General features: G+C 42.3%; 1 protein-coding gene across 1 annotated transcript; it reads right to left on the minus strand.

The window, feature by feature from the left end:
* Window positions 1–1523: 1523 nt before the first annotated feature.
* LOC115476210 (free fatty acid receptor 2-like) lies at window positions 1524–27741 on the minus strand. The gene is made up of 2 exons (XM_030212455.1): window positions 27675–27741; window positions 1524–3163 (listed from the first exon to the last, which is right to left on the minus strand). The coding sequence occupies exon 2, from the start codon at window positions 3153–3155 to the stop codon at window positions 2193–2195; it is 963 nt and encodes a 320-aa protein (XP_030068315.1). The 5' UTR covers window positions 3156–3163; window positions 27675–27741; the 3' UTR covers window positions 1524–2192.

Here is a 27741-nt window from a genome sequence, read left to right on the forward strand (position 1 = left end):
TTCTCTTTCGAAAATAAGTTGGCCAGTGTACCTGAATGTAACTCTTCTTGAACTACTTCTGAAAAAATGTAAGCCACAAATAAATGAATAATAATATGACTGAATCATAACAGTTAATCATGCTCTGTTCATTTATATTCTTAAAAGTCAGCCGAAATACAAATGAACAATAACTTGAGCAAAAAGATTTCATCTAAGTAACATGATACCTGATCCACCAGTCCTACTGCAGTGGGAACATGCTCTGAGTGTATGTTAATTCATTTGCATGGAATGAGATGGTGTTAGAACAAGCAAATTAAAGTGAGAGGATCATCTATTGACTAGCAGTTAATGATTAATAAACTGGGACTATCTGGTCATACATGTATGAATGCTCACAGATCTGCCAATATCCTGCAAAGGGCCAAGCAGTCTCAATGCCGCTTTTTTTCCCCTGGAAATAATTTAGTAACTAAATATTGAGGCTGCTTTACTATAATGTGTGGGATTCCGGCAGAACAGGCTTGTGGAAATCCATTATTCTACTCCACAGCACAGAAGTCATGGAAATGATTGGTGCTGTGATAAAATCATCCACTGTTTTTTGTTCCAGTGAGGCTCTTTTGTTTGAAAATGATGACGACCTTTAGTGTTTTGTTTTGTTTTTTCTAAATGAAATGAAGACAAGCAATTGAAATTGAGTTTAGTTTTGTTTTTTCAGGTGCTGTGTGTGTTAAATGGGTTTACCAAGAATCCTAAACAATTCAGCACACTTGCACCATTTAATATATGCATTATCACAAATACAATGAAACAGGAAGGAAATAAATGGAAACTACACAAAAAAATCAAATGGATAATAAAATGATAAAAATGTTTCCTGCACACTCTTTTTCTGCTCTATAGCACAGACACCACAGGAAGTTTGTTAAACACTTACATAGAATGAACACACTTATCTGAACCAGTCCTGTGGCTCAGACTATTGTGTGCTATCATAGGCTTAGTTTGGGGAGGGAGAGAGGATCCTTCAAATGTTGCAGGTACTAATGCTCAAATGGTTCCTCTTACCTCAGTGCTAATATGACTTATTTATCCTTTGCCCCCCCCCCCCCCCCAACACACACACACAAAGTAAAATTATGGTGGAAGTTGAGATCAATGTTTGAATCCTCCATTCGTTGAAGTTGGTTGGATCTGCACTCAAGCCTGGACAAGGACCACAAATGACTTCTGCTGTTTGGTGGTCCATGTTATCCAATAATTGGCATTAAAGTGTACATTTGGAGCAGCCCCTCCCTCTGGGGCAAGAGAGAGTCAGTGTCATTTGGAAGACAGAGACAGACTGAAGATGGAGTTCAAAGGGGCGAGATGAGGGAGGGAGAGAGAAGGAAGAATAAACAAATTAATGCATGGACTTTTCTGAAGTTACAAGAAAACACATTCCAAAACCTGAGAAAATAAAATGTGCCATATTTTATTTCAACAGTTTATTTAACATAGCAAAGAATGCATTCCCCAGGAATAGTGCTGTTGTTGAGAGATACCGTAAGGCATCTCGCCTAGAAGCTGAGATACAGCTACAAGTCTCTGAGGGAGAACAATGCACTTTGTTCATGAATTCTGGCCCCTGTGAGGGCTAGATAATCTCAGCAATATCTGGATCCCTTCTCCCTCTGCTCCAGTGCACTAAACTAGAACCTGAAATTGGGTCTAGTTTCTCACCCAGTTTATGACACCAGCACAAGGGGTGCTCCAATCTGAATACTGAAAATGTCTTATTGGTGTAAGATAGCTCTCAAAACACAGGATGGGTGCTTCACTACCTTTGATTTTAGAACCAAATAGAAATTAAATACTCTTTAAATTAAAAAATATACAGTACAATCATAATCTCCAATAGCCAGCAGTGTCCTATATAAGTAAATTATTTGCATCCTTGTACAATGCCATTATTCAAGTGCTTAGTTTTGAAATGAAAAAGAAACAACATTGGTGATGCTCAGAATTCTTTGACATCACTCTGATCCTGGGAGCAACCCCTACCTAATCAGCCACAACATGGTCAATTTGGTCTGAGGACATCTTGCTATCCATTACCTTGAATCCACTCTCTTAGTGCTCTTCGTCATCTGGGTGTCTAACACGTTGGATGGTAAAACCCAAGATCTTCAACGTAGTTGAATACATTATAGTTTATTCCCTTTCTATCACGTGGAAGACTGCTCTTCCCTTTTCCTTTCCATGTCATTGGGTGATAGGCAGACCCTGTGGCAAGGCACCACTCTATATAGCTTCTTGAGAACACTGGAGAAGCAGTCTATGAAAGTTCTGCGGACAGCATTAGAAGTAAAGTAAAAGATAATGGGATCCAATGTGGCATTGAAAGTACTGAGCAGCAATGCGTAGACCCTCCAGTCGGGGCTCTTGTGCTGTATGAACCCTACTACATGCGACATATTGTAGGGGAAGAAGCAGATAATGAAATTGCAGAGAGTAACCACAGCCAGTCCAATGGCCCTCTGCTTCCTCTGGGCCTGGATGTTGGGCAGACATGTCAAGATCTTCACAAAGTTGATGTAGCAGAAGAGGGTGATGATGAAAGGGACTACAAAGAGAAGAAGGCACATCTCCAGTCTGAAGGGGAGTAGGATCCTTAACTGTTCTTCAGTGAAGACATCATAGCACTGTGAGGTATTGGTGGCATTGGTGGCATTGGTGGGTACTATATACTGAACAATGTAGACTATGCTGCAGTGGGCACAAGATATGAACCAGAAGAAGAAGCTTGCTATGAGGGCATATTCTGGCTTCCGGTTCATCTTATACTTTATGGGGTAGGCCACACCCAGGTAGCGTTCCACACTGACAGCTGTGAGGAAAAAGGTGCTGATGTAAATGCTGCTGTAGTAGCAGAAACCGGTCAGTGGGCAAAGAAACTGGGGCAGTGTCCACCGCATTCCAGATGCAGCCTCTATCATTTTCATCGGAAGGAAAGCTAAGAGCACCAGGTCTGAGATAGTCAGGTTGAGCAGGAGGATGTCCACAGGGGTTGCTTTACGGCGGACCTTGAGGAAGAAGGCATAGAAGGCCAAGAGGTTGGACGGCATCCCAGTCATGAAAGTGAGAATATAAATGGAAAGGATCACATTGTTATGAATGCTAGAAGTCATTCTATCTTCTGGAAAGATAAACAAAAGAGGATGTATGAGTTAGAGGGTTCCAAAATCACATTATCTAAATCCTAGCCAAAAGGAATTAGAAAGGCTAGAGCAGTCCATTGCTTTTACACACAACTGAACTGGCACAATTTCAGTCTAACCCAGTTTGACACTTTATAGCAGTAATACCAGGCAGATCAATGGATTCTCAGTTTGCTTGTTTTGGGCTATGTCTTCCTCTTTTGCTCATACTCCTAGGTCTCCTTTCTCTCTTTGATTCTAAAGGGGTCAGGTTTCAAACTATCTGCATTGGAAGATATTTCACATATTTTTAATTTAGAAGACTTGTCAGGAAGCTTCACAGAGAAAGCATGCTTGCACTTGCACTGTGAAACTTGACATGAGTACCAAGTACCTGCAGATGTTTGTCCCTGCTTCCTCGGTGGGTCCATTTTGCATGGGAAACAACAAGCATAGGGCTAGATTTACTAAAGTGTGCTATCATGATAACACATCTAATGCTGTTAACACACCTTAATAGAAATAGGTTCCATTGCCTAAAATGGGACCCGCAGAAATTATGTGAACTAATGTGTGTCAGTGTGTGATAACGTGATAAAGCATTTCAAGACATCATGCCCAGGGTTTTGAAAATTAATTCTACACAGGTCAGTTTCCCTCCGAAACCTAAACAACTCCCTGCAGTGTCTTCTCTCTGCTGCTACACACACATATTGGGGAGGGCAGTTTACAGATGGCCAATCCAAAATTCACCATTTCAGTAGCTCTGAAAATTACTCTCAATATACAGTAGGTTCCATTGTACAGTCCCCTTTCCCTTCCCCCTACTTTATTTTGGTGGAATGAAAGGTGCACCACTTTTCATTATAGTCACTTTGCTTGATTTTAAAACACAAATACATTTGTCAATTACCCACTAAAACATGGCTCAAACTGGAGGGCTAACACTTGTATTACAGAAAGTTAAAAAAAAGGAAAAAAAAAGCTTTCAAAATGTGTTTTTTCCTTTTGCATCCTGGGATGCCCCTGAAAATTCTACATATACACATTCATATGCACACAGATGTGCACATACAGATGACCTGATGATCAGAAGCAAACGCGGGTGCTAGAGGCCAATAGCGTCGTACTAGCATCCATGTTTGCTTCTGCACGATGTTCAGAGCTGGTGAGCCATGCATGCCCTTTTGAACTGCATGCATTAGAATTTAGGCACAGTTTATTACAGAATGTGCTTAGCGATTTGTGTGTGTAAATTCTAATCATTTCCAATTAGTGCTCATTATTGCTTGTTAAGTGCTGTTATGAACACTAATTAGTTTGTTAAGCCAATTAAGTTACGCACGTTGTTGTAGAGTACGCCTGTATTTCGGCGCAGATCTTTAGGCACACTATATAGAATCTGGCAGCAAATGGCCAAATTTCCTATTTTTGTATTAATGGCCAGTGCTAAATTTGCCATTAGAGTGTCACCATTAAAACAGATCAGCATGTGTGCCCTTACCATTACCCCATATGTAGATGTTAAGGACTCACATGCTAAGCATACACTAATCAGTTAGGGGCCCTTTTACTAAGCTGCAGTAGGGCTACCATGCGCCAAATTGACCCTACCGCTGGGGTAGAGTGGGCGCCCAGTGGTACTTCCGAAGTTGGCATGCGCAATTTTCTGCAGTAGAAAATATTTTTTTTTTTCTATCATGGGGGCATTTATGGCGGTAATTGGCAGTGCGGCCACATTGCCGCAGGCTGCCTGATTACCACACGAGTAGTGCGTGAGCCCTTACCACCTTCTAAATAGGTGGCAGTAAGAGCTTAGGCAGTAAACAGCTGCACTCTGATTTTAATATTAGCTCATGGCCATTGACTGTCCAATTTAAAAAAAGGTCTTTTTCTCGCCGAGGTAAAAAATAGCCCAATGTGCGCTAATTTCACACGCCAAAATTAGCACAGGCAACGTTTTGCCACAGATTAGTAAAATGGCCCCTTAGCATGTGGCAATGTAGCCCACTCTCTGTGCCCAGACACACACCCACTGCAAAAAAAAATTATCTGAAATTACCATGGGATGCCTCAGCATGTCCTACAGTATGCCAATTTTTGCTGAGGTATGCAAGTGTTAGTGTTTACCACTGGTTTGTAAAAGGGCCCCTTAAATTGATTTTATATGTACTAAATATTTTAAGGCAGACTAATAAACTGAATATCCCTGGTAATATTACAAGAGATTGGAGCATGTAGAGCAGCATTTTACACACTCAAGTAGGTGCTTCTAACATTGGCATGGTACATTACATATAAAATTAGGTGCTCAGGTATATTATTTAATTTATTTATTTATAGCAGTATTTATATTCCACATTTTCCAAACATGTTGGGATTGGAGGTAGTTGACCTGGGGAGAGGTAGGGGGTCAGTTAGCCTGTTCGTTTTTGTTTTATGTAGGTAGGAACTTCTTGAGCAGGTAGGTCTTGAGGTGTTTCCGAAAGTTGGTGTGGAGTGTTAAGGACTAAAGAGGGGCATTTTCGAAAGGGATGTCCATGTTTTGATATGGATGTCCTCGCAAAACGTCCTGATCCAGGGGCGGGGAAACTCGTATTTTCAAAACAAGATGGACGTCCATCTTTTGTTTCGAAAATACCATCAGGGATGTCCAAATCCTTAAATTTGGTCGTCCCTAGACTTGGTCGTTTCTGATTTTCGGCGATAATGGAAACCAAGGACATTCATCTCAGAAGTGACCAAATGTGAGCCATTTGGTCATGGGAGGAGCCAGCATTTGTAATGCACTGGTCCCCCTGACATGCCAGTACACCAACCGGGCACCCTAGGGGGCACTGCAGTGGACTTCATAAATTGCTCCCAGGTATATAGCTCCCTTACCTTGTGTGCTGAGCCCCCCCCCACAAACCCACTACCCACAACTGTACACCACTACCATAACCCGTAATGGGTGAAGGGGCCACCTAGATGTGGGTACAGTGGGTTTGTGGTGGGTTTTGGAGGGCTCGCTGTTTCCTCCACAAACGTAACAGGTAGGGGGGGGTATGGGCCTGGGTCCGCCTGTCTGAAGTGCACTGCACCCACTAAAACTGCTCCCGGGACCTGTATACTGCTGCTGTCATGGACCTGAGTATGACATCTGAGGCTGGCATAGAGGCTGGCAATCAATATTTTTAAAGATATTTTTTGAGGGTGGGAGGGAGTTAGTGACCACTGGGGGAGTAGGGGAGGTCATTCTCGATTCTCTCCGGTGGTCATCTGGTCATTTCAGGCACCTTTTTGTGCCTTGGTCGTAAGAAAAACACAACCAGGTAAAGTTGTCCAAGTTTTCATCAGGGACGTCCTTGTTTCTTTCGATTATGGGTCAAGAACGTCCAAGTGTTAAGCATGCCCAAGTCCCGCCTTCGCTATGCCTCTGGCATGCCCCCTTGAACTTTGGCTGTCCTTGCAATTGAAAGCAGTTGGGGGTATCCAAAATCGACTTTCGATTATACCGATTTGGACAACTCTGGGAGAAAGACTTCCATCTTTCGATTTATGTCAAATGATGGGTGTCCTCTTTCGAAAATGAGCCCGTTAGTGACTTGGGGAGGGCATTCTACAGCTTGGTGCTTTGGTAGGGGAAATTCGCTGAGTGGACAGACTTGTAGATTAGTTTGTGACATAGGGGTCATAGTTCCTTGCCTCCTTCAGGGTGTTCTTAAGAGGTAGGACTATCATGTCTGAGAGGTATGCGGGCGCTTCACCATGGATTATGAGCTAGACCATGGTACAGAGTTTAAAGGATATGTGGGCTTTGATTGGGAGCCAGTAGAGTGCTTGTAGTAGAGGGGTAGCCCTTTCGTATCGTGTTTTCCTGAAAATGAGTCTGGCTGCTGTATTTTGGGCAATTTGGAGTCTGTTTATGATTTGCTTTTTGTAACCTGAGTAGATTGCATTACAATAGTCTAAGTGTGGGAGAACTAAGGATTGTACAATGAGTCAGAATACTTTTGTGTGGAAGTTGTTTCTAATTCTTCTTAGTTTCCACATTGTGTGGAATGTGTTTGTTACTGCCTTTGTGACCTGGGGCTCAAAAGTTCATTTTTGATCGATAATCACTCCCAGGAATTTTAGGTTGTTTGCTAGAGGGTATATGATCCCGTCTATGCTTATATTGGTGATGGTGGTTTGTTTGTGGGGTAATGTTACTTCTAGGAATAGGGTCTTGTCTCGGTTGAATTTGAGCTTGAATGTGGTGGCCCAGTTTTATAGTGTGTTTAGGCCTCTTCTGATTTCCTGTCTTTGATGACACTTTTGAATGGGATATAGATAGTCACATTGTCTGTGTAGATGAATGGGTTGAGGTCTTGGTTGTCATGTTTTTTGGCTAGTAGGGTCATCATGATGTTGAATAGTATTGGGGAGATGGAGGATCCCTGTGGGACTCCTGATTGTGCTATCCAAGTGGAGGATAGTTCATTGTTCATTTTGACTTGTAAGGTATTTTAGCCAGGAATCTCTCAAACTATTTGAGTACTGTCCCACTTATGCCAATCTTGTTGAGTATTTGGATTAGGATGTTGTGGTCGACCGTATCGAAGGCCGAGGCTGGATATAGGGCTGGATGTTCCAAAGGAATTAACCAGATAATGCTAGTTTTTTTTCAGTTGTTCCAAGACTTCTTTGCATTGTCTGCAATTAGCACAGAATATGGCAATTAAATTAATATTCTCTCTGTGTAGATATGATCCTTTATCTCCTTATACGGTAAATTTACACTGGCTTCCTGTTGAAGCCTGGATTCTTTTCAAATTGGGCACTACGGCTTTTCAAAGTTTACATGGAGCTGCTCCATTGTATTTGGTGGATGCAGTCAACCTGAAGTATATTGCAATAATTGAGTCAGGCTAAAATCAAAGCCTGAATAACAGGCCTAAATGTGAAAGGCTCTGATGCCTGATCTTTTTCTCAGTGACTCACTCAGTCCCCCTACACTCTCTCTGATCCCCTCACTCACTCCACCCTACAACCCCTCTCAATTTTCTCAATCTCACAACCTCTTACTATTACTACTACTACTTAACATTTCTAGAGCGCTACTAGGGTTACGCAGCGCTGTACAAATTAATAACTAAGGACGGTCCCTGCTCAGAAGAGCTTACAATCTAAAGGACGAAATGTCAAGTTGGGTAGTCTAGATTTCCTGAGTAGAGGTGTTGTGATTAGGTGCCGAAAGCGACATTGAAGAGGTGGGTTTTGAGCAATGATTTGAAGATGGGTAGGGAGGGGGCCTGGCGTATGGGCTCAGGGAGTTTGTTCCAAGCATGGGGTGAGGCGAGGCAGAAAGGGCGGAGCCTAGAGTTGGCGGTGGTGGAGAAGGGTACTGAAAGGAGGGATTTGTCTTGAGAGCAGAGGTTATGGGTAGGGATGTAAGGGGAGATGAGGGTAGAGAGGTAAGGAGGGGCTGCAGATCGAGGTTGGTTAGTAGGAGAAGCTTGGACTGTATGCGGTATCTGATCGGAAGCCAGTGAAGTGACTTGAGGAGAGGGGTGATATGAGTGTATCGGTCAAGGCAGAAGATAAGACGTGCGGCAGAGTTCTGGATGGACTGAAGGGGGGATAGGTGGCTAAGTGGGAGGCCGGTGAGGAGTAGGTTGCAGTAGTCAAGGAGAGAGGTAATGAGAGAATGGATGAGAGTTCGGGTGGTGTGCTCTGAGAGGAAAGGGTGAATTTTGCTAATGTTGTAGAGGAAGAAGCGACAGGTCTTGGCTATCTGCTGGATATGCGCAGAGAAGGAGAGGGAGGAGTCGAAGATGAAGCCGAGGTTGCGGGCAGATGAGATGGGGATGATGAGGGTGTTATCAACTGAAATAGAGAGTGAAGGGAGAGGAGAAGTGGGTTTGGGTGGGAAAACAATAAGTTCAGTCTTGGCCATGTTCAGTTTCAGGTGGCGGTTGGACATCCAGGCAGCAATGTCGGATAAGCAGGCCGATACTTTGGCCTGGGTTTCCGCAGTGATGTCTGGTGTGGAGAGATAAAGCTGGGTATTGTCAGCATAAAGATGATAGTGGAAACCATGAGATGAGATCAGGGAGCCAACCTCTTCTGTTCTCCTCATTCCCTCCCATACATTCACAACCTCTTCAATCTTTTTGCTCCCTCCTATATTACCTATAATGGCTCCTGAACCTTCCCCTTGCACTCGCTCCCCCCTGTACGCTTACACACCTTAAACCTCTTTCTTCTCTTCATGCAAATTCATCATTCACTCTAGGCTTGGTATTAGGAGGAAGACAATGGAGGCACACTATAGGCCAGATTCTATATAAGGTGCCTAAAAAATCCGTGCGATAAACATTTCCGGCTAAGCATATTCTATAAGCGGTACCTAGATTTAGGTGCGGTATATAAGTACATAAGTATTGCCATACTGGGACAGACAGAGGTCCATCAAGCCCACATCCTGTTTCCAACAGTGGCCAATCCAGGTTACAAGTACCTGGCAAGATCCCAAAACAGTACAATACATTTTAAATGTATTATTTATTTTATTTATTAGGATTTATATACTGCCTTTTTGAAGTAATTCAGTCAAGGCAGTGTACAGTAAAAGTAGATGAAACATGAGCAATAGGCAATTACAGCAGTAAAAATATTCAAATAATATTAAGTACGGAATAGTATACTACTTACAATGTCAACACAATACGTAATAGAACATTTTAATTGACGGTGAAGGGTATAGGAAAAGATGGAACATATAGATAGGTAAGAGAGTAATTACCCAGCACCTAAAACTACATACCTCCATTTACACAAATGAAAACATGGCATAAATCCCAGTGTATAGATTTACGCACACTGGGTCATATTCTGTAACTATGTGTGTAAATTTAGGAACGCCATGACACTCCCATTTCCCCAACTATGACCATACCTCTTTTGAACTATATGCATTAGAATTTAGGTGTGAATTGTGTGAGTAAATTCTAATGATTCCCGATTAGCACTCATTATTGCTTGTTAGGTGCTGTTATTAAAGTTGATTAACTTGTTAAGCCAATTAAGTACGTGCATTGTTATAGAATATGCTTAGATTTCAGCATGGCAAGCTAGGTATGCTATATAGAATTCAGCGGTATGGGGGTAATTCTATAAAGTATCTGCTAAAGTTTATACACCAATTATGTGTCTAAATGATTAGAATAATGGTTTATGTGAACATATGTGTACACATACATGCTTAAATGCCAACATTGTATGTGTTATTCTGTAAATAAAGAAGAGGAACCAGAGTAGAGTGGGTCAAGGAACTGTGAAATGTTTGATTGGGTGAGAAAATGTTATTGAATAAAGTCCAAATCTAGCATCAGCAGTAAGCCTCGACTGGAAGAAAAAAAGCAACTGCTAACATCAAAGACCAGGTCGCAAAACACTGGAAACAATAAACGCACATTGCGTCCTGGTCTTAGATGTTAGCAGTTGCTTTTTATTTTCTTCCAGTCGAGGCTTACTGTTGATGCTGGATTTGGACTTCATTTCTCACCTAATCACACTTTTGACAGAGCATTTGTGACCCCTGAAGCAGGCGTCTCTCCGCTAAAACATGAGCCCTTGTTGGGTCTTTTTAATTGTTGGTGTCTTGTCAATAAAATAGTGTTTTCTAGATCAGACTGCTGGAGGTTCTTTGGCCCACCTCTACTCTTGATTCCTGTTATTCTCAACACAGTGGGTGTCTTTTTGCCTGTTTGGTTGGTATTCTGTAAATATTGTCATATCTTACATAGCATACATTTTACAAGTAGGCATGCACATGGGCATAATCTGGGCAGAAGTCTCACATGCATAACTTATAGAATGCTATGCGTTATGCGTGTACCATTGGCACTTAGGCAGGAGCATTTGCACCAGCTCTATGGCCGGCTAAGTGCTCACGGATAAGTGCATTTATGCACATATACCCAGTTACAGTATGCTAATATTCTAAATGGAAAGTAGGTGCCTACTTTTCTGTATAGAATTTGCACCAACCAGGCTCTCTTTGGCCATCTTTTTATTGGTACAATGTTACAGAATAACCCTCAGTGCCTCACAAATGCCTTTCCCTCTGCATTGCCTAGGGTGACAGTGTGGCAGCTTGATCTGCACAACCCTATAACATCCCATGTGTCTCTAACCACCACACTCTGGACATAGGAAGTAGAAGTGCAGGAGGAGGAGGATGTGGCCTGAGATTCCATGATGCCTCTGTTCTCTCCCTAGCATCAAGCCAGAGGCGAGGAAGGGAGAGACAAATGGATTGCAGCTTGTAGCGCTATAGAAATGCTAAATAGTAGTAGTAGTAGCTTCTACCACCACTCTCTTTGTAATTCCATGTGTAATAGGGAATTCCATGGTAAGGGAATCATGGAAGTTGGAAGAGCCCTGCGCAGAGTCATAGGAGATGGAGGAGCTAAGCTCCACCTACTTCACATGGAAGATAACTGTGTTATAGAGACAAAGAGGCAGATGCAGCAACCAAACGTAAAAAAATCTAAATCGTTAAAGTCCCTAACGATTTTAAAATAACGAAAAATGCACCAAAAAAAAAAGTCACACATGCTGAGATCGGTATTGAAACGTACAATGTATCAAAGAATCACAATACACATCGTTAATCGGCCCCCAAATCATGCGCAGAGCAGCCAAGTGTTATGTTAGCTGCTCTGCGCATGCCACAAACAGTCAAAACACAGTCAAATCACAAGCACATGGCTCCCAAATCAAAACAAAAATAAAAAAAAAAGGGTCGGGAGGGGGCAAGGGCGCTCATCAGGAGCGTCCTGTACGGACGGCCTTGCCCCCCCCCCTGCTGCTCCCCACTTTCCGCCGCTCCCCCCACCCCGAAAAAGCAAAATTCTAGCAACCCCTGCCCCCCTCCCTTCCTCACTACTCTGTCTCACCTCAGCTCCGCCTCCCAACATCCTCCGCCCTGTGCCCCGCCCCCTTTTGGGGTCGTCGCCGCCATTCCCCTCCTCCATCGGGCCCCCCTCCCTCTTACCGGGCCCGTGCAGCGCCTCTCTCCTCTGTCCGAAGGCGCTGCACGGGCAACAAGAAAGCTGATGCCTGCCTTCGCCCAGCTTCTGTCGCGCGTCTCTCTCCTCCTGGGCCCGCCCCTGTCTGACGTCGGTAACCTACGGGCCCGGTAAGAGGGAGGGGGGCCCGATGGAGGAGGGGAATGGCGGCGACGACCCCAAAAGGGGGCGGGGCACAGGGCGGAGGATGTCGGGAGGTGGAGCTGAGGTGAGACAGAGTAGTGAGGAAGGGAGGGGGGCAGGGGCTGCTAGAATTTTGCTTTTTCGGGGTGGGGGGAGCGGCGGAAAGTGGGGAGCAGCGGGGGGGGGGGGCAAGGCCGTCCGTACAGGACGCTCCTGATGAGCGCCCTTGCCCCCTCCCGATCCTTTTTTTATTTTTATTTTTTTATGTGTTTTCTGACGTCCTTTGGACCAATCACAGCGCTTTTAGCTCTGCTAATGCGCTGGGATTGGCTCAAAGTTTGTTTATTTTTTCACTTAATGATTTTTCCTGGCACAGAGCTGTCCTAACGAGAGGTCCAGACCTCTCGTTAGATTTCCTGCCTTTTTCCTGCGTAAAGGCAATCGGAAAAGGTTAGTGCATGTCGTTTCAATGGGGTTTTCACACTAATTGCTCATCTCCATTCCGTTTTCGTTAGCTGCTGGCTTCCTCGGTAAAAGCCCTTTGATGCATGCAACGGATCAAATTTTCCTCGTTGGAGAGTCATTAAAGGCTCATTTAGCTTTAGTGCATCTGCCTCAAAGAGTGGAGTACTGCATCACAGTACTAATCAGTGGTGTTTCCCATCGTGTCTGTGCTGTACAATAGAGTAATGGATTATTATTGTAGCTACAATCAGCACATTTTCCATTGTGTCTGCTATAGAATAGAATAGTAGATTTCACACTTCCCTGTTCTTACATAACAATGCTGTATATCTTGTTAGAAATTTTGATTAATCTCTCATGCACGCTCATGCTAAAATACCATCATTCCCACTGTTTTGTTCCCCTTAATGAGTTACTTAACTTCCTTGCTCTTAGCCTCCCCCTCCCTCTCCCTTAGCACAAATATCCACACAGAACCAGCGTCCTCTGATTTCCTGGAGTCACTTTAGGATACTTTGTTAATCAAGCCTTGGCTCTACCCTCCTTCTATACTAATTTGCATCTGAGGATGTTGACACAAAAGCGCCTTCTGTCTTGGAGCCCTCATCTACTGTGATTTATATGATTCCCACCCAGTTGCTTTCCCAGAAGTGAATGGAAAAGGCAGCAGCATGACAGCTGGATCAGTTGGCAGATGGACAGGGGCTAAAGTGAGTGTGTGTCTAAGAAATAGACAGTCTGTTTATATAAATTGTATTTACAGTGCATGTGGACTCTGGAGCTGAGTGGGACCTCAAATATGTGCAACCAAGAGCAAATGTTTTTGCACACACATTCTGCAATGAATGTGACAATTGACCAGGCTGTTCATTATTTTCCATTTTAATGGAAAATTCAAACAACAGGTAACATAGTAACATAGTAGATGACGGCAGATAAAGACCTGCATGGTCCATCCAGTCTGCCCATGACAAACTCATATGTGTATACCTTACCTTGAATTTGTACCTGTCCTTTTCAGGGCACAGACCATATAAGTCTGCCCAGCAGTATTTCTCGCCTCCCAACCACCAGTCCCGCCTCCCATCACCGGCTCTGGTATAGACTGTATAAGTCTGCCCTCCCCTATCCTCGCCTCCCAACCACCACCCCCTCTTCCCCCTAACTGCTCCGCCACCCAATTTCAGCTAAGCTTCTGAGGATCCATTCCTTCTGCACAGGATTCCTCTATGCATATCCCACGCATGTTTGAACTCCGTTACCGTTTTCATCTCCACCACCTCCCGCGGGAGGGCATTCCAAGCGTCCACCACCCTCTCCGTGAAAAAATACTTCCTGACATCTTTCCTGAGTCTGCTCCCCTTCAATCTCATTTCATGTCCTCTCGTTCTACTGCCTTCCCATCTCCGGAAAAGGTTCGTTTGCGGATTAATACCTTTCAAATATTTGAACGTCTGTATCATATCACCCCTGTTCCTCCTTTCCTCCAGGGTGTACATGTTCAGGTCAGCAAGCCTCTCTTCATACGTCTTGGAACGTAAATCCCATACCATCCTCGTAGCTTTTCTTTGCACCGCTTCCATTTTTTTAACATCCTTCGCAAGATACGGCCTCCAAAACTGAACACAATACTCCAGGTGGGGCCTCACCAACGTCTTATACAGGGGCATTAAAACCTCCTTTCTTCTGCTGGTCACTCCTCTCTCTATACAGCCTAGCAATCTTCTAGCTACTGCCACCGCCTTGTCGCACTGTTTCGTCGCCTTCAGGTCCTCAGATACTATCACCCCAAGATCCCTCTCCCCGTCCGTGCCTATCAGACTCTCCCCGCCTAACACATACGTCTCCCTTGGATTTCTACTCCCCAAGTGCATCACTTTGCATTTCTTCGCATTGAATTTTAATTGCCAAACGTTAGACCATTCTTCTAGCTTCTTCAGATCTTTTTTCATGTTTTCCACACCCTCCGGGGTAGCCACTTATGGGGGGGGGGGGGGGGAGTGGGAGGGTCAAATCCAAACTTTTTCCATAGGCACCGAACAGAATACATCCATATAAAAGAAGATCCTGATAAAGGCAGCTCCCTGACCACCTCCTTGGTCCTGTGCCCTCTTCCAAGATGCTTTCTCACTGTCTCTCCATTTGGGGTTTCTACAGACCCTGTTCACCAGTGTTGGAGACTCTCCCCAGCCTCTTGAAGCCTATTTCAACTGGAAAGTTTCTCTCCCTCTTTCCTCTTGCTGTTGCCTCCCTATTTGTCTTTTCTCTGTATCTTTATTGTAGGACTTCCCTGGCAGTAGGTGAGCACCCTGAACAATAGGCACTGCCCAAGGGCCCACTCTTCCCTAGTTTCCATCTAAATTAATTGCACTTGATATGTGGTTAGGGGCCCATGACCCGGTCCAGATCACTGTCAGTCCTCCCCTGCCCAGGACTCTCAGTTTAGCCTTTTCTTTCTCACAGTTTCAACTTTTTTGAAGTTGTCTTGATTTTGACTCTCAGCTCTTTTGCCATTTATTCCTCATTGTTTATTTGGATTTTGCTCACACCCTTTTCAGTAGTCACTCAGGATGAGTTATATTCAGGACAATCTAAGTTTGTACCCGAGGCAATGGAAGGTTAAGTGACTTGCCCAAGATCAGAAGGAGGAAGAGGAGCAGCAGTGGGATTTGAACCAGGTATCTCTGAATGTCAAGATCAGTGCTCTAACCATTAGGCCACTCCTCCACACAGCTTATGGAAGGATTAGGAGGGCAAGGAGTATTTAGGTATCAGAGATATTTTAAGAGGGTCAGCTGTAGGCTAATTTACACATTGCTTTGATTTTATACAGGATAACTGCATGCAACAGTTCATTGTTACATTTTTCTTCAGGCTACTGGATGCACAGTGTGTATTTTAGTGACCAAGAAAGCATTAGTTTGGCCAGTTTACAAAAATCAAATTTGAAAGGCTGCAATTCCCTCAGAGAAAACTTGAAAGTGAAATTCAGTAGAGTCGGATAATAAACTCAGTCTCAGGATGACCAACACTGTCTTCTCCTCCCATCCAGTCTCTCGCTCTCCCTCTGTCTCTATCCCTTTCTCCTACCTGTCTCTGTTTCACTCTGTTTCTCTTCCTCTGTCTTGCTTTCTCTCTCTGTGGTGCGTTTTTCTCACCCTTTTCCGTCTTTTTTCTCTCTTTCTTGGTCTCACTCTCCGTCTCTATTCCTTTCTTTTATCTGTCTCTGTTTTGCTCTGTTTTGGTCTGTTTCTCTTTGTCTAACTTGCCTCTTCTCTTTTTTTTTTCTCACCATCTCTTCCCCTTTTAGTCTCTCTCTCTCTCTCTCTCTCTCTGGGTATCTTGCTCTCTGTCTGAATCCCGCTCTCCAGTCTGTCTCTATTTCACTCTGTTTCTCTTCCTGGGACATGCTTTTTGTGTGTACGTGTGTGTATGTTTTTCTTACCCTCTTCCCCCTTCTTTCTCTCACTCTCTCCTTCCCCCTCATCTCTCATTCTCTGTCTCTATTCCTCTCTCCTGTCTCTCTTTTTCGCTAGCTTTTTCAGTCTCTTGCCCTGTGTCTTTGTCCCTCTCCACTGTCTGACTTGTTTTTTCTCTGTCTCTCTGCTTTTCTCACTGTCTTCCCCTTCTCCTTCTCTCTCCCTCTCTCTCCCTCTCTCTCTCCTTCAGGATGGAACATTCCTCTAAGAGGTTAGTTGTATATCTAGTTGCCTAGTCCTTCCCAGCATAGGCAGTGGAATAGGGTGGGCCACTGTGGTCATACCTACCAGTATTTGGCCCAAAATAGCATCAGTTTATGGGCAGGGCCAAAGATTCATTTGTTTAAGTTCCATCCCCATGAACACCCTCTTTCCGACCCCTTAAAGTACATGTGATATTGACTTCTATTTTGCATACTTTTACTCAAATATACAACAAGCAATTTTATAAGGGGTGATTTCTGTTTGTATAACCCCAGAAATTACTTATAAAATGACCCCTGATATATATAAATACCAACCCCCGATTTTCAGTGCTATTTATTTATTTATAGCATTTATATCCCACAATATTCCCACCCATGGGCAGGCTCAAAGTGGCGTACAACAGTCTACAAAAACATACAACAATTCTGCAAACAAACAATCAATATCGTAAGAGAGAAAGGGAAAGAGCAAGGTGAGAAAAGGGGAAAGCGTAGCGGTGATCAGTATGCCGCTACGACAGTTGTAATTCAGAAGAAAGAAACACCAGGCGGGTTTGGAGCGTATGCTCTACCAAAAAGGAAGGTCTTGAGGTGCTTCTTGAAGGTCGGGTGATCAGGAGTAAGTTTGACCAATTGAGGCAGCCCATTCCACAATTGAGTGCTAAGGTAGGAGAAGGTGGACGCATAGGTGGTCTTATACGTGAGGCCACAGAAAACTGGGTAACGTAGCTTTAAGTACGAACAAGCTGATTTGTGAGAGTTCCTAGGCGGCAGGTTAATTAGGGTGTCCATATAAGCCGGGGCTTCACCATAGATGATTTTGTGCACCAGAGTGCAAATTTTAAAAGTCATTCGGTCCTTCACAGGAAGCCAGTGCAGCTTCTCATGCAGTGGCCTTGAACTATCAAATCTCGATTTACCAAAGATGAGCCTGGCAGTGTTCTGGGCAGTTTGTAGTTTTTATAGGAGCATATCTATGCATCCCCCATAAATTCCATTGCAGTAATCAAGGCGGCTTATGACTAGTGATTGAACTAAATTGCGGAATACTTCTCTAGGGAAATAAGGTTGTATACGTTTAAGTTTCCAAAGAGAGAAGAACATTTGCCTGGCTGTAGAGTTCGCTTGTTGCTCCAGGGTTAAAGTTCTATCAACAATGACACCTAATATTTTTAGGGACTCCGAGATTGGCAAGACAAGCTCAGGAGAGATTAATGTTGGGGGTGTGAATTTGTTATAGGGAGAGGAGAGAATTAGACAATGAGTTTTCTCAGTATTGAGCTTAGCCCAGTCAAGCATGGTGTGTAATCCTAGTCGTATTTCATTGGTAATTTTGCTTAGGTCTTTTTTAAAAGGAATAAAGATAGTGATGTCATCTGCATAAATAAATGGGTTGAGCCCAAGTTTGGAAAGGTCCGTGGCCAAAGGAATCAAATTTATGTTGAAGAGAGTTGGCGAAAGTGGGGAACCCTGCGGCACACCACAGTCTGCTTTCCAAAGAGGTTATATAAACAAAAATCTGGTGTGGCTATGGGAGCGACATTCGCTCCCACTCTAGCCAATCTTTTTATGGCTCAGTTTGAAGATAAATGGTTAGCTAGATCTCCTTACAATGACATGCTAGGGACATGGAAATGTTACATCGACGATATATTCATTGTGTGGTATGGTAGTATCGAACAATTACAGTCATTTCATAGTTGGCTGAATCAATGTCATGCCAGAATCCAATTTACCTTAACGTGGTCAGAATCCAAGATACATTTTCTTGATGTTGAGATTCTTCTTGCAGAGAAGCAATTTGTTACCAACGTATTTGTTAAAAGCACTGACCGGAATACTTTTTTAGAATACAGCAGTTGCCATCCCAAAGCATTAAAACGAAGTCTTCCATTTTCTCAGTTTCTCCGCTTTAAGCGTATTTGTACTACAGATGCCGATTACAAAGCACATTCTGAATCTTTTGGTTCTAAGTTGTTGCAGAGAAATTATCCACACAAAACCATCAAGAGAGCCTACACCAGAGCCAAGTACAACAACAGAGAATTATTGCTTCAATCTCCACCACGGACACAACATGATGGACAGATCATGACTTTTGTGACAAGATACACTCCGGGTGGAGAGGCTACTGCTGCTATTATTTGCCGCCATTGGGACATCATTAAAGCACATCCAGTGTTCACAAATCATAACATCAGGATGGCATTTTCACGTTCCAAAAATCTGAAAGAAATTTTAAGTCCAGCGGTTTTACCTATGGTTCCCATTGACAACGTAGGCAACTTTGGCCACTTTAAATGCATGAAACCTCGTTGCAAAACATGCCCCACAACCATTGAAGGGACAGATTTCGTCTGCAACGGCAGGAGTTATAAATTAAAGTGCAGAACTACATGCCGATCCACGGGCATTATTTACTACATTAAATGTCCATGTGACAAATATTATATTGGGAAATCAATGAGGTCACTACATGAGAGACTGATTGAACACCGTTCACGAATTACTGCACAAAATTTTGGAGCACCTATGGTACAACATTGGACATCGCAAAATCATACCATCGAAGATCTTAAATGCATGGTGATTGAACAAGTGATTCCCTCCACTAGAGGAGGTGATTTAAACAGAAAAATTTTACAGCGTGAAACCTTTTGGATTTTTACACTGGATACTATAGAACCAAGGGGTTTGAACACTTACACACAGTGGAGTTGTTTTTTCTAACACAATATTCCCCTTTTGATATAAGAAGTGAGCTATTCAGTCCTTGTCTCTGGTTGTATGGTTTATAACAAACACGTACACTGGTATTGGAATATTTCCATATCAGTTCTAGAGTGATTAATAGGCACCAAGTTCAACATATTTTTTTCAATGTTTTTCAATTTTCTCCTTTTCCTAATATATAGAAAAATCTTTTGATATGTTAAAACTTTTGCCACAAACAAATGGTTAATCAAGGAGTGCTGGCTCGAGATATACAAGATGAATATCAACAGTGGCAGTTTTCTATACTAGTCTTAGACAGGGCTTTTATTTAGTTTGAAGACTGTGTTAAGGACTTTTATTTTGAAGCTAGCTTCACAACCAGCTGGCATGGCTGAGCACTAACAAAAAGACGCAGTGGCCATTTTTGAGAGAGACAGAGTAATGCTGCAGTTGCACTTGAGACTGTTACTTGGTAAGCTAACAGCAATTTTATTTAGAATACAAGTAATTATACAACTAATATGCCTTTAGAACTATTTTGTAAGTAACTTTGTGCTGCATCTTGTTTTTGGTTTTAGAACTGGTGACTCCCCCTTGAGAAAGTAACCACGAAACGGGGACCTGTCGGGGTTTTAAGAGCACCAACTTGTTCAAGCTAAGTGCTACATAAAATTAGATGTTAGCATATTGACAAACAGAAATATATCTTTATATATAAGATTAGCAAAGGGTGGTGGAGGTTCAGTCAATGATTAGACAATACACACAGATAATACACCCAGTCATTGGGTGAAAAATCAAATAATCTTTATCGTGTGTTACATATGAGACTACTCCACTCTCAATAAGCTGAAGAAGCAATACACTTGTATTCATGTGTGTTTAAACATTTTGTTATATTTTAGAAATAAGCAGTGGATTTTCCCCAAGTCCATCTTAATAATAGCTTATGGACTTTTCTTTTAGGAAGTTATCCAAACCTTTTTTAAACCCCACTAAGCTAACTGCTTTTACTACATTCTCTGGCAATGAATTCCAGAGTTTAATTACACGTTGAGGGAAGAAATATTTTCTCCAATTTGTTTTAAATTTACTACTTTATAGCTTCATTGCGTGCCCCCTAGTCCTAGTATTTTTGGAAAGAGTAAAGAAGTGATTCACATCCACCCATTCCACTCCACTCAGTACTTTATAGACCTCTATTATATCTCCCCTCAGCTGTCTTTTCTCCAAGCTGAAGAGCCCTAACTGCTTTAGCCTTTCTTCATAGGGAAGTCGTCCGATCCCCTTTATCGTTTTTGTCACCCTTCTCTCTACCTTTTTTAACTCCACTCTATCTTTTTTGAGATGCAGTGCTAGATGTAGTCTACTTGGATTTCAGCAAAGCCTTTGACATGGTTCCTCATAGAAAGCTCATAAATAAACTGAGCAGGCTGAAGTTAGGCTCCAGAGTGGTGAAATGGATTAGAAATTGGTTGACAGAAGACAGTGGTTGGTGGTAAATGGAATTCATTCAGAGGAAAGAAAAGTGAGTAGTGGAGTACCTCAGGAATCAATACTGTGGCCAATTCTATTTACTATAGTTGTAAGTGATATTGCCAAAGGTTACATGGAAAAATTTGACTTTTTGTGGATGACTTGAAGATTTGAAACAGAGTGGACACCCTGAAGGGAGTAACCAACATAAGAAATGATCTACAAAAATTAGAATTATGGTCTAATGTTTAGCAGTCAAAATTTAATGCAAAGAAGTGATGCACTTGGGGAGTAGAAATCCAAAGGAGGTGTATGTGCTAGAGACGAGAGGCTAATATGCATGGACCAAGAGGGACCTTGGGATGATGGTGTCTGATGATCTCAAGGAAACAAAACAATTTGACAAAGCGGTGTCCACAGCCAGAAGGATGCTAAGCTCAGGGGTGGCCCAATACAATCTGTTGTCTGAGGCGAGCAATGAGCTGCCATCCCAGCTCCTCCACCACCACCTTTTCCACCCTGCCACAGTCAGACATCTCCCCCTTCCTTCCCCAACCCTCTTCCCTGAATTTACCTTTTATTATCTTGTTTTTCAAAAGTTGGCAGCAGCAATTCCCAGAGGCTGCCCTGCTGTTGGTCTTGAACCCTTCTCTACTGCGGCCTGCCTCCAAGGAAACAGGAAGTTTTATGTCAGAGAGGCAGGCCGCAGTAGAGAGAAGGGGCCTGGACCGGTGGTAGGGCAGCCTGTGGGAATTGCTGCCGCCAGCTTTTGAAAACAAGAAAATAAAAGGTAAATTTGGGGAAGGGTTGGGGAAGGAAGGGTGGGGGGCGTTGCTGCATCAGAAAAGTGCTACTTGAGGCCTCCGCCTCAGTTGGCCTAATAGTAGGGCCACCACTGGCTAGGCAAAACAGGAGAAGAAAGGAGGTATTAATGCCCATGTATAAGTTGTTGGTGAGACCCCACTTGGAATATTGTGTTCAGTTTTGGAGGCCATATCACTAAGGACATAAAAGACTTCAAATGGTTCAGAAAAAGGCAACAAAAACGGAATAGGGGTTTGTACCAAAAGATGTATGACAAGCGACTTGAATACCTGAATATGTATACCATAGAGGAAAGGAGGGATAGAGGAGCTACAGATGTTTAAATACTTGAAAGGCATTAAAATACGAAGAAAAATCTTTCCAGAGATAGGGACGTGTTGGAACTAGAGGATGTGAATTCAGGTTGCAGGGTGGCAGACGTGGAGGGGCATAATTGAACGAAAACGTCTATCTCCATGGGCGTTTATCTCCGAGAACGGGTCCGTGAAGGGGCTGACCGAACTGTATTTTCGAAAAAAATAGACGTCCATGTTTTATTCGACAATTTGTGAGCTGGGCATTTTTGTTTTTCAGTGATAATGGAAAATGAAAGCGCCCAGCTCAAAAATGAATAAATCCAAGGCATTTGTTCGTGGGAGGGGCCAGGATTCGTAGTGCACTGGCCCCCTCACATGCCAGGACACCAACCGGGCACCCTAGGGGGCACTTTTACAAAAACAAAAAAAAAGGTAAAAGAGCTCCCAGGTGTATAGCACCCTTCCCTTGTGTGTTGAGCCCCCCAAATCCCCCTCAAAACCTACTGCCCACAAGTCTACACCATTACTATAGCCCTAAGGGATGAAGGGGGGCACCTACATGTGGGTACAGTGGGTTTGGGGGGGTTGGACGACTAAGCATTAAGCAGCACAATTGTAACAGGTAGGGGGGGATGTGCCTGGGTCCACCTGCCTGAAGTCCACTGCACCCCCTAACAACTGCTCCAGGGACCTGCATACTGCTGCCAGGGAGGTGGGTATGACATTTGAGGGTGAAAATAAAAAGTTGTGAAACATCATTTTTTGTGGTGGGAGGGGGTTAGTGACCACTGGGGGAGTCAGGGGAGGTCATCCCCGATTCCCTCTGGGGGTAATCTGGTCATTTAGGGCACTTTTTGGGGCCTTATTCGTGAAAAAACAGGGTCCAGGAAAAGTGCCCTAAATTCTAGCTACAAACGCATACTTTTTTTCCATTATCAGCGAAAGGCGCCCATCTCTCCTTGGCCGATAACCACGCCCCAGTTCCACCTTCGCCACGCCTCCGATACGCCCCCGTCAACTTTGTACGCTTCCGCGATGGAGTGCAGTTGAAAACGTCCAAAATCGGCTTTCCATTATACCGATTTATTCGTTTTTGTGAGATAAACGTCTATCTGCTGATGTGGATCGAAATCTAGGCGTTTTTCTCTTTCAATTATAAGGTGGATAGTCATCAGAAAACACTTTTTCACTGAGAGAGTGGTGGATGCTTAGGATAACCTCCCTGTTTTGTTGGTGGAGACAAAAGCAATGACAAAATTAAACACAGAAGATCCCAATATAGAAAGAGCATGTAATGAAAACAAAACTCAAATGATCTCATGGCTATTGATGTGTTATGATGAGCAGGAGTCATCATTAGACAGCTACTCCAATAGTTGGGAAGTAAGACCAGTACTGGGCAGACTTCTACTGTCTGTGTCCTGATAATAGCGAAGACAGATCAGAATGGGCTGGAGTAGGCTTCAATGGCAACTCCAGTGGTTGGGATGTAAGGCCAGTGTGGTGTAGACTTCTACACTCCTTGTCCTAACAATGGCAAAAATAGATAAGGATCAAGTATGCATCTTTTACATCACATTAATGCAAGTGCTGTGTATTTCTGTGAGAGAGTAAAATGTTGTTAATTAGCAATATGGTTGGATTGTTGGTTTAATCATGTATTGATAATGAATGTGACTATGCTACAGCCATAGTAATAAAATTACCCTGAACTATTGGCATGATGTTGTGGTATTGTGCTACAAGATTGAATAATATATAACTGTCCATGTGACAGGCATGGTGAGAAATTGCCGATTGCTCTGATTGTGATGCCAGTGTTCAAACATTAAGGATTGTAACCTGTATGGAGTGGCAGGTGTAGTTCTGGGTACCCCGTCAAAAAAGCCCTGACAAAATGGCTCTGATAAAAAGCCCCCACACAAAATAGAGCCAAACAAAAAAGCTCCCGACATAATAGCCCTCGACATAACAGCAACTGTCAAAATGGCCTGCCCACAATATAGACCCTGACAAATTAGCCCCTTGACAAAAGGGCCCAATCAGGCTGCCCAGAATATGGCCTCTGACAAAGTAACCCGAATAGCACTAGACAGGGGGAAACTTATCTTGCGGTACACTGCAAGAGGATCTGCCCAAATTTACTTGTAGAGGATCCCCATATCCAAGGAGAAGTGATCACCAGCTGACCCTGGAAGTCTTGTGCCTGGCTTGTCTTGTCCACGTCCCGCCTGTGCAGTAACAGGAAGTAGCAGTAGAGAGTTCTGGGTTTGGCTGCTGATCAATTTTCCTTGAATACAGGAAGTCTGTTGAAGTCTTTGCTTTGAGCTAAAGTTTTTCATACTAATTTTACAGGTAATAATGATAAAACTAGTTTTATGTTGAGTTCCAACACAGTATATTTATTATTATTATTTGCTACATTTTCCCACCCTTTGCAGGTTCAATGTGGCTTACATATAACCGTTAACGGCGTTAGACGATTACGGTCTGAACAAATACATGGTATGAATGAATACAAAGTGATAAATGCCTTTGTTAAGATAAACAGATTGTGTTTGAACTCTTAACTAATACTAGTTTTATTACTATTACCTACAATACCAACAAGCTCATTGTCTGTAGCCACAGTTGTCTAAGGAAATAAAATCTTAGAAAGTGATCTAAGCATTGTGGTTGCTTATGTGAACAATAAGGCTTACATTTTCACTAGTGTAATTAAATATCAGAACTGCATTTCTCATGATATCATCTTTGATTAATACAGTAATATGCAATGTATAATGTTAAAATTTGGTTCTTTCCTCAATTTCCTCGCTACTGATTTCCCCTCACATTTGTTGGGATCAATTGTGTATTCCTGGTGTGTTTGTACATCACTTTGGCTCTACAGATCAAGGCAATTGGTAAGCTTAAAAAAAATTCATAGATGCTAATTTGTAGGTTAACACACGTTAAATTGATTTGGTGTACACTACATTTAAGGAGCATTAAAAAAATGAATGTGCACTAATAAATACACATCTATGTACACCCCAATATGTGAACCTATCCAATCAGAAGTTAAAAGCAGTACTATAATAATAAACAAACAATTTAAAACAATTGTATTATAACTCAATCATAATAATTGAATCCCAACAAACCCCAAAATAAATACATTTTTTTCCTAATAATCTTACCTTGCCAAACAGGATAAGGTTGGTAAGACTATGAAAATGATGACAATATTGTTTTTTTTTAATTAGTATCTTAATGGAAGAATAGTTTCCTTAAACAGCAGAACTGATCATGAATACCAGTTGGTAGCTATAGAATTTTGTTTATTTATATATGCTTTATACAATGCAATGCTGGTAGGAGCCTTTATCAGTGAAGATTTCACTTGTAGTTTATCATCTTTTTTGTGATGTGCTATTTTTTTTTCTAGGGGGCTATTTGTTAAGGGGGCTACTTTGTCTAGGGGCTATTTTGTCAAGGGTTAGTTTGTGGGAGGGGCCATTTTGTCTAGGGCTATTTTGTGCTGGAACATTTTATCATGGGCTATTTTGTTAGGGGCTGATTTGTCAAGGGCTATTTTGTTACAAGGCTGTTTTATCGGGGCTATTTTGTCAGAGCTATTATGTCGGGGTGCCATAGTTCTGGTTGCCTAGTTGGGCAGACTGGATGGACCACTCAGTCTTTATCTGCTGTGTGAATGTAGGGGTAGGGGAGGAGAATGAATAGAAGTCATTTAGTTTTCCTACCATTTAATGATGAGTTTTTCAACTAGTATGAAAACTACAGATATCATACAAGTTTCAAGTTTATTTAAATTTTCTATCCCGTCTTCTGAAAACCATCAAAGTGGTTTACAATCTAAAATAATGGGGGGAAACGATAGATAGGAAATTTTTTGAGACATGTCAGGACGTGATACGGTAGAAAAAGAGGGATAATACTACAATCGTTGATAGGAGAGAGGGTAGGAGAAGACAGAAAGGAAAAATTCTACATTGCAGGCCAGTCAGGATTGCATGTGTAGAATATTTTTTTATTGATATGCATCTATGAATAAATGAGTTTTTAGATCGGCTTTAAACTTTGCCATAGAAGGCTGCAATCTAAGTGAACTTGAAAGAGCATGCCATAATTGAGGGCCTTGTAGTGAAAATGTAGCTTCCCTAATATGTTCATGAATGACGATGTGATAGGAAGAACAAGTTGGTTTTGTTGAGCTGAAGGAAGGACAGTAGGGAATGAGTAGCTTGGAAAGATGAAGTAGCTCAAGTGACGATAAAGTCTTGAAAACATGTAATAAGATTTTGTAAATGATTCGATGTGACATGAGTCTTCTTTGTACACAATCCTGCATGAGATAATTCACCTGGCAACAATGCCCTTCTTGCTGAAAGCTTACAATTTAAGCTGAAGCATAAGGAATTCAAATGTCATAGATAAGGTCTCACAGTGGGAGGTGAGGGACATTAGTTTCACTACCATCCCTACAGCTGTTATTATTATTATTATTATTATTATTATTGCAGATATGTAAGATACAGCCCTGATCCTTGGAGTTACAGTCTAATCAAGACAGACAACCAAAAACAACAAATTTTCTTTATTTTCTGAGATACCCAATCAATATCTATTTAACCTCTAATGGAGACAAAGGATCATTATATGCCAAGGGAGAATATCAAATTAGTAAAATGTGACTGCTGGGGGTGATGTGGAGGATAAGTAATGTGATGATAGTATTTTATTAGCAGCATTGAGTATGGTAAAATTCAGGTGATGTGTGCAGCAGTATAGTTGGTCACCGGGTGATATGCCAAACAAGTGTTGTTTGAAGTCATTCGGAGAATAATATAGTACCTCCTGCCATATCTGGATCTAGCTGTTGTTCATCTGATGCCCAGGTCATATACAAGTTACTTAAAAGTGTTAGAAAACAGTTCATTGTTCCATGTCAAGCATGCAAACATTGTGCAACTTACTGGCACCTCAGTTGCCAATGCACCAACAGTACTATTCGGTAATGTTTTTGCACCCTGAGAAAGCACTTCCAGTCACCCCAGTCTGCAGGTAAGCATAGAGACCCTATCACAAACAATTCCTGGAAAATGGAAAGCAACACACAGTGCTGTAATGAAATATTTCTGATGGAACAGGACAATTGAAATAGTAGGAAATATTGGAATAACGTACATAATATTTTAGGGATCTTTATAGAAAAGATTATTATGCACTGTTAAAATAATTCATTATTCTAATCTGCAGAAGACACCATGAGAAATGCACTAATTAGCACTATGATAGGATAATCCACTACACAATTCAGGTTTATATTAATGGCATGTAGAGATTGTCATGTGTGTGGAGGGAGTGTGAAGCTTTGCTACCTGTGCCGTAGCTGTCCTGTGCTGGAACAGTGTGGGTGAAGGAAGCTTGCACTGCTGGTGTCTGTGACTGGGCAACACATGAAAACTTCTATTTTCATGCAACAAGTCTAGCATCATTAACAAGCACTGATCTATCCAGAATGAAATATACAAAAAAGAAGTAGAAACACAGACGAACCATATCTAGTAATCTACAAAGAACAGCTGTGATTATGTGAAAAGACTTAAAAGGTCTACCCTTCATTCAGTTATACAGTTAATCAATCACTTCTCTTTACAAAGGAAAGAAATATTGGTGAATCTCAGTTATTCCCAAACATTGGGAGAAGTGAATTCACTCGTGCAGTCACAGAACCAGGAAATGAATTTTCCCTGCCTCTGTACTTTCTACAGCAGATTAAAAGTTTTCCCCATTCTCCCATTTTGCAGTTCCCGCCTGTTTGCTAGTGCAATGAAACTGCAGCCTGGGCTGCAAGCAGTACCTTCAGGAACTAGAGCAGTGTCCAGCTTCAAAGTTGAAAAGTTTTCCGAGATGTTCCTGTCTCGAGA

Source organism: Microcaecilia unicolor, chromosome 8, assembly GCF_901765095.1.
Source record: "Microcaecilia unicolor chromosome 8, aMicUni1.1, whole genome shotgun sequence".
Taxonomy (NCBI): Eukaryota; Metazoa; Chordata; class Amphibia; order Gymnophiona; family Siphonopidae; genus Microcaecilia; species Microcaecilia unicolor.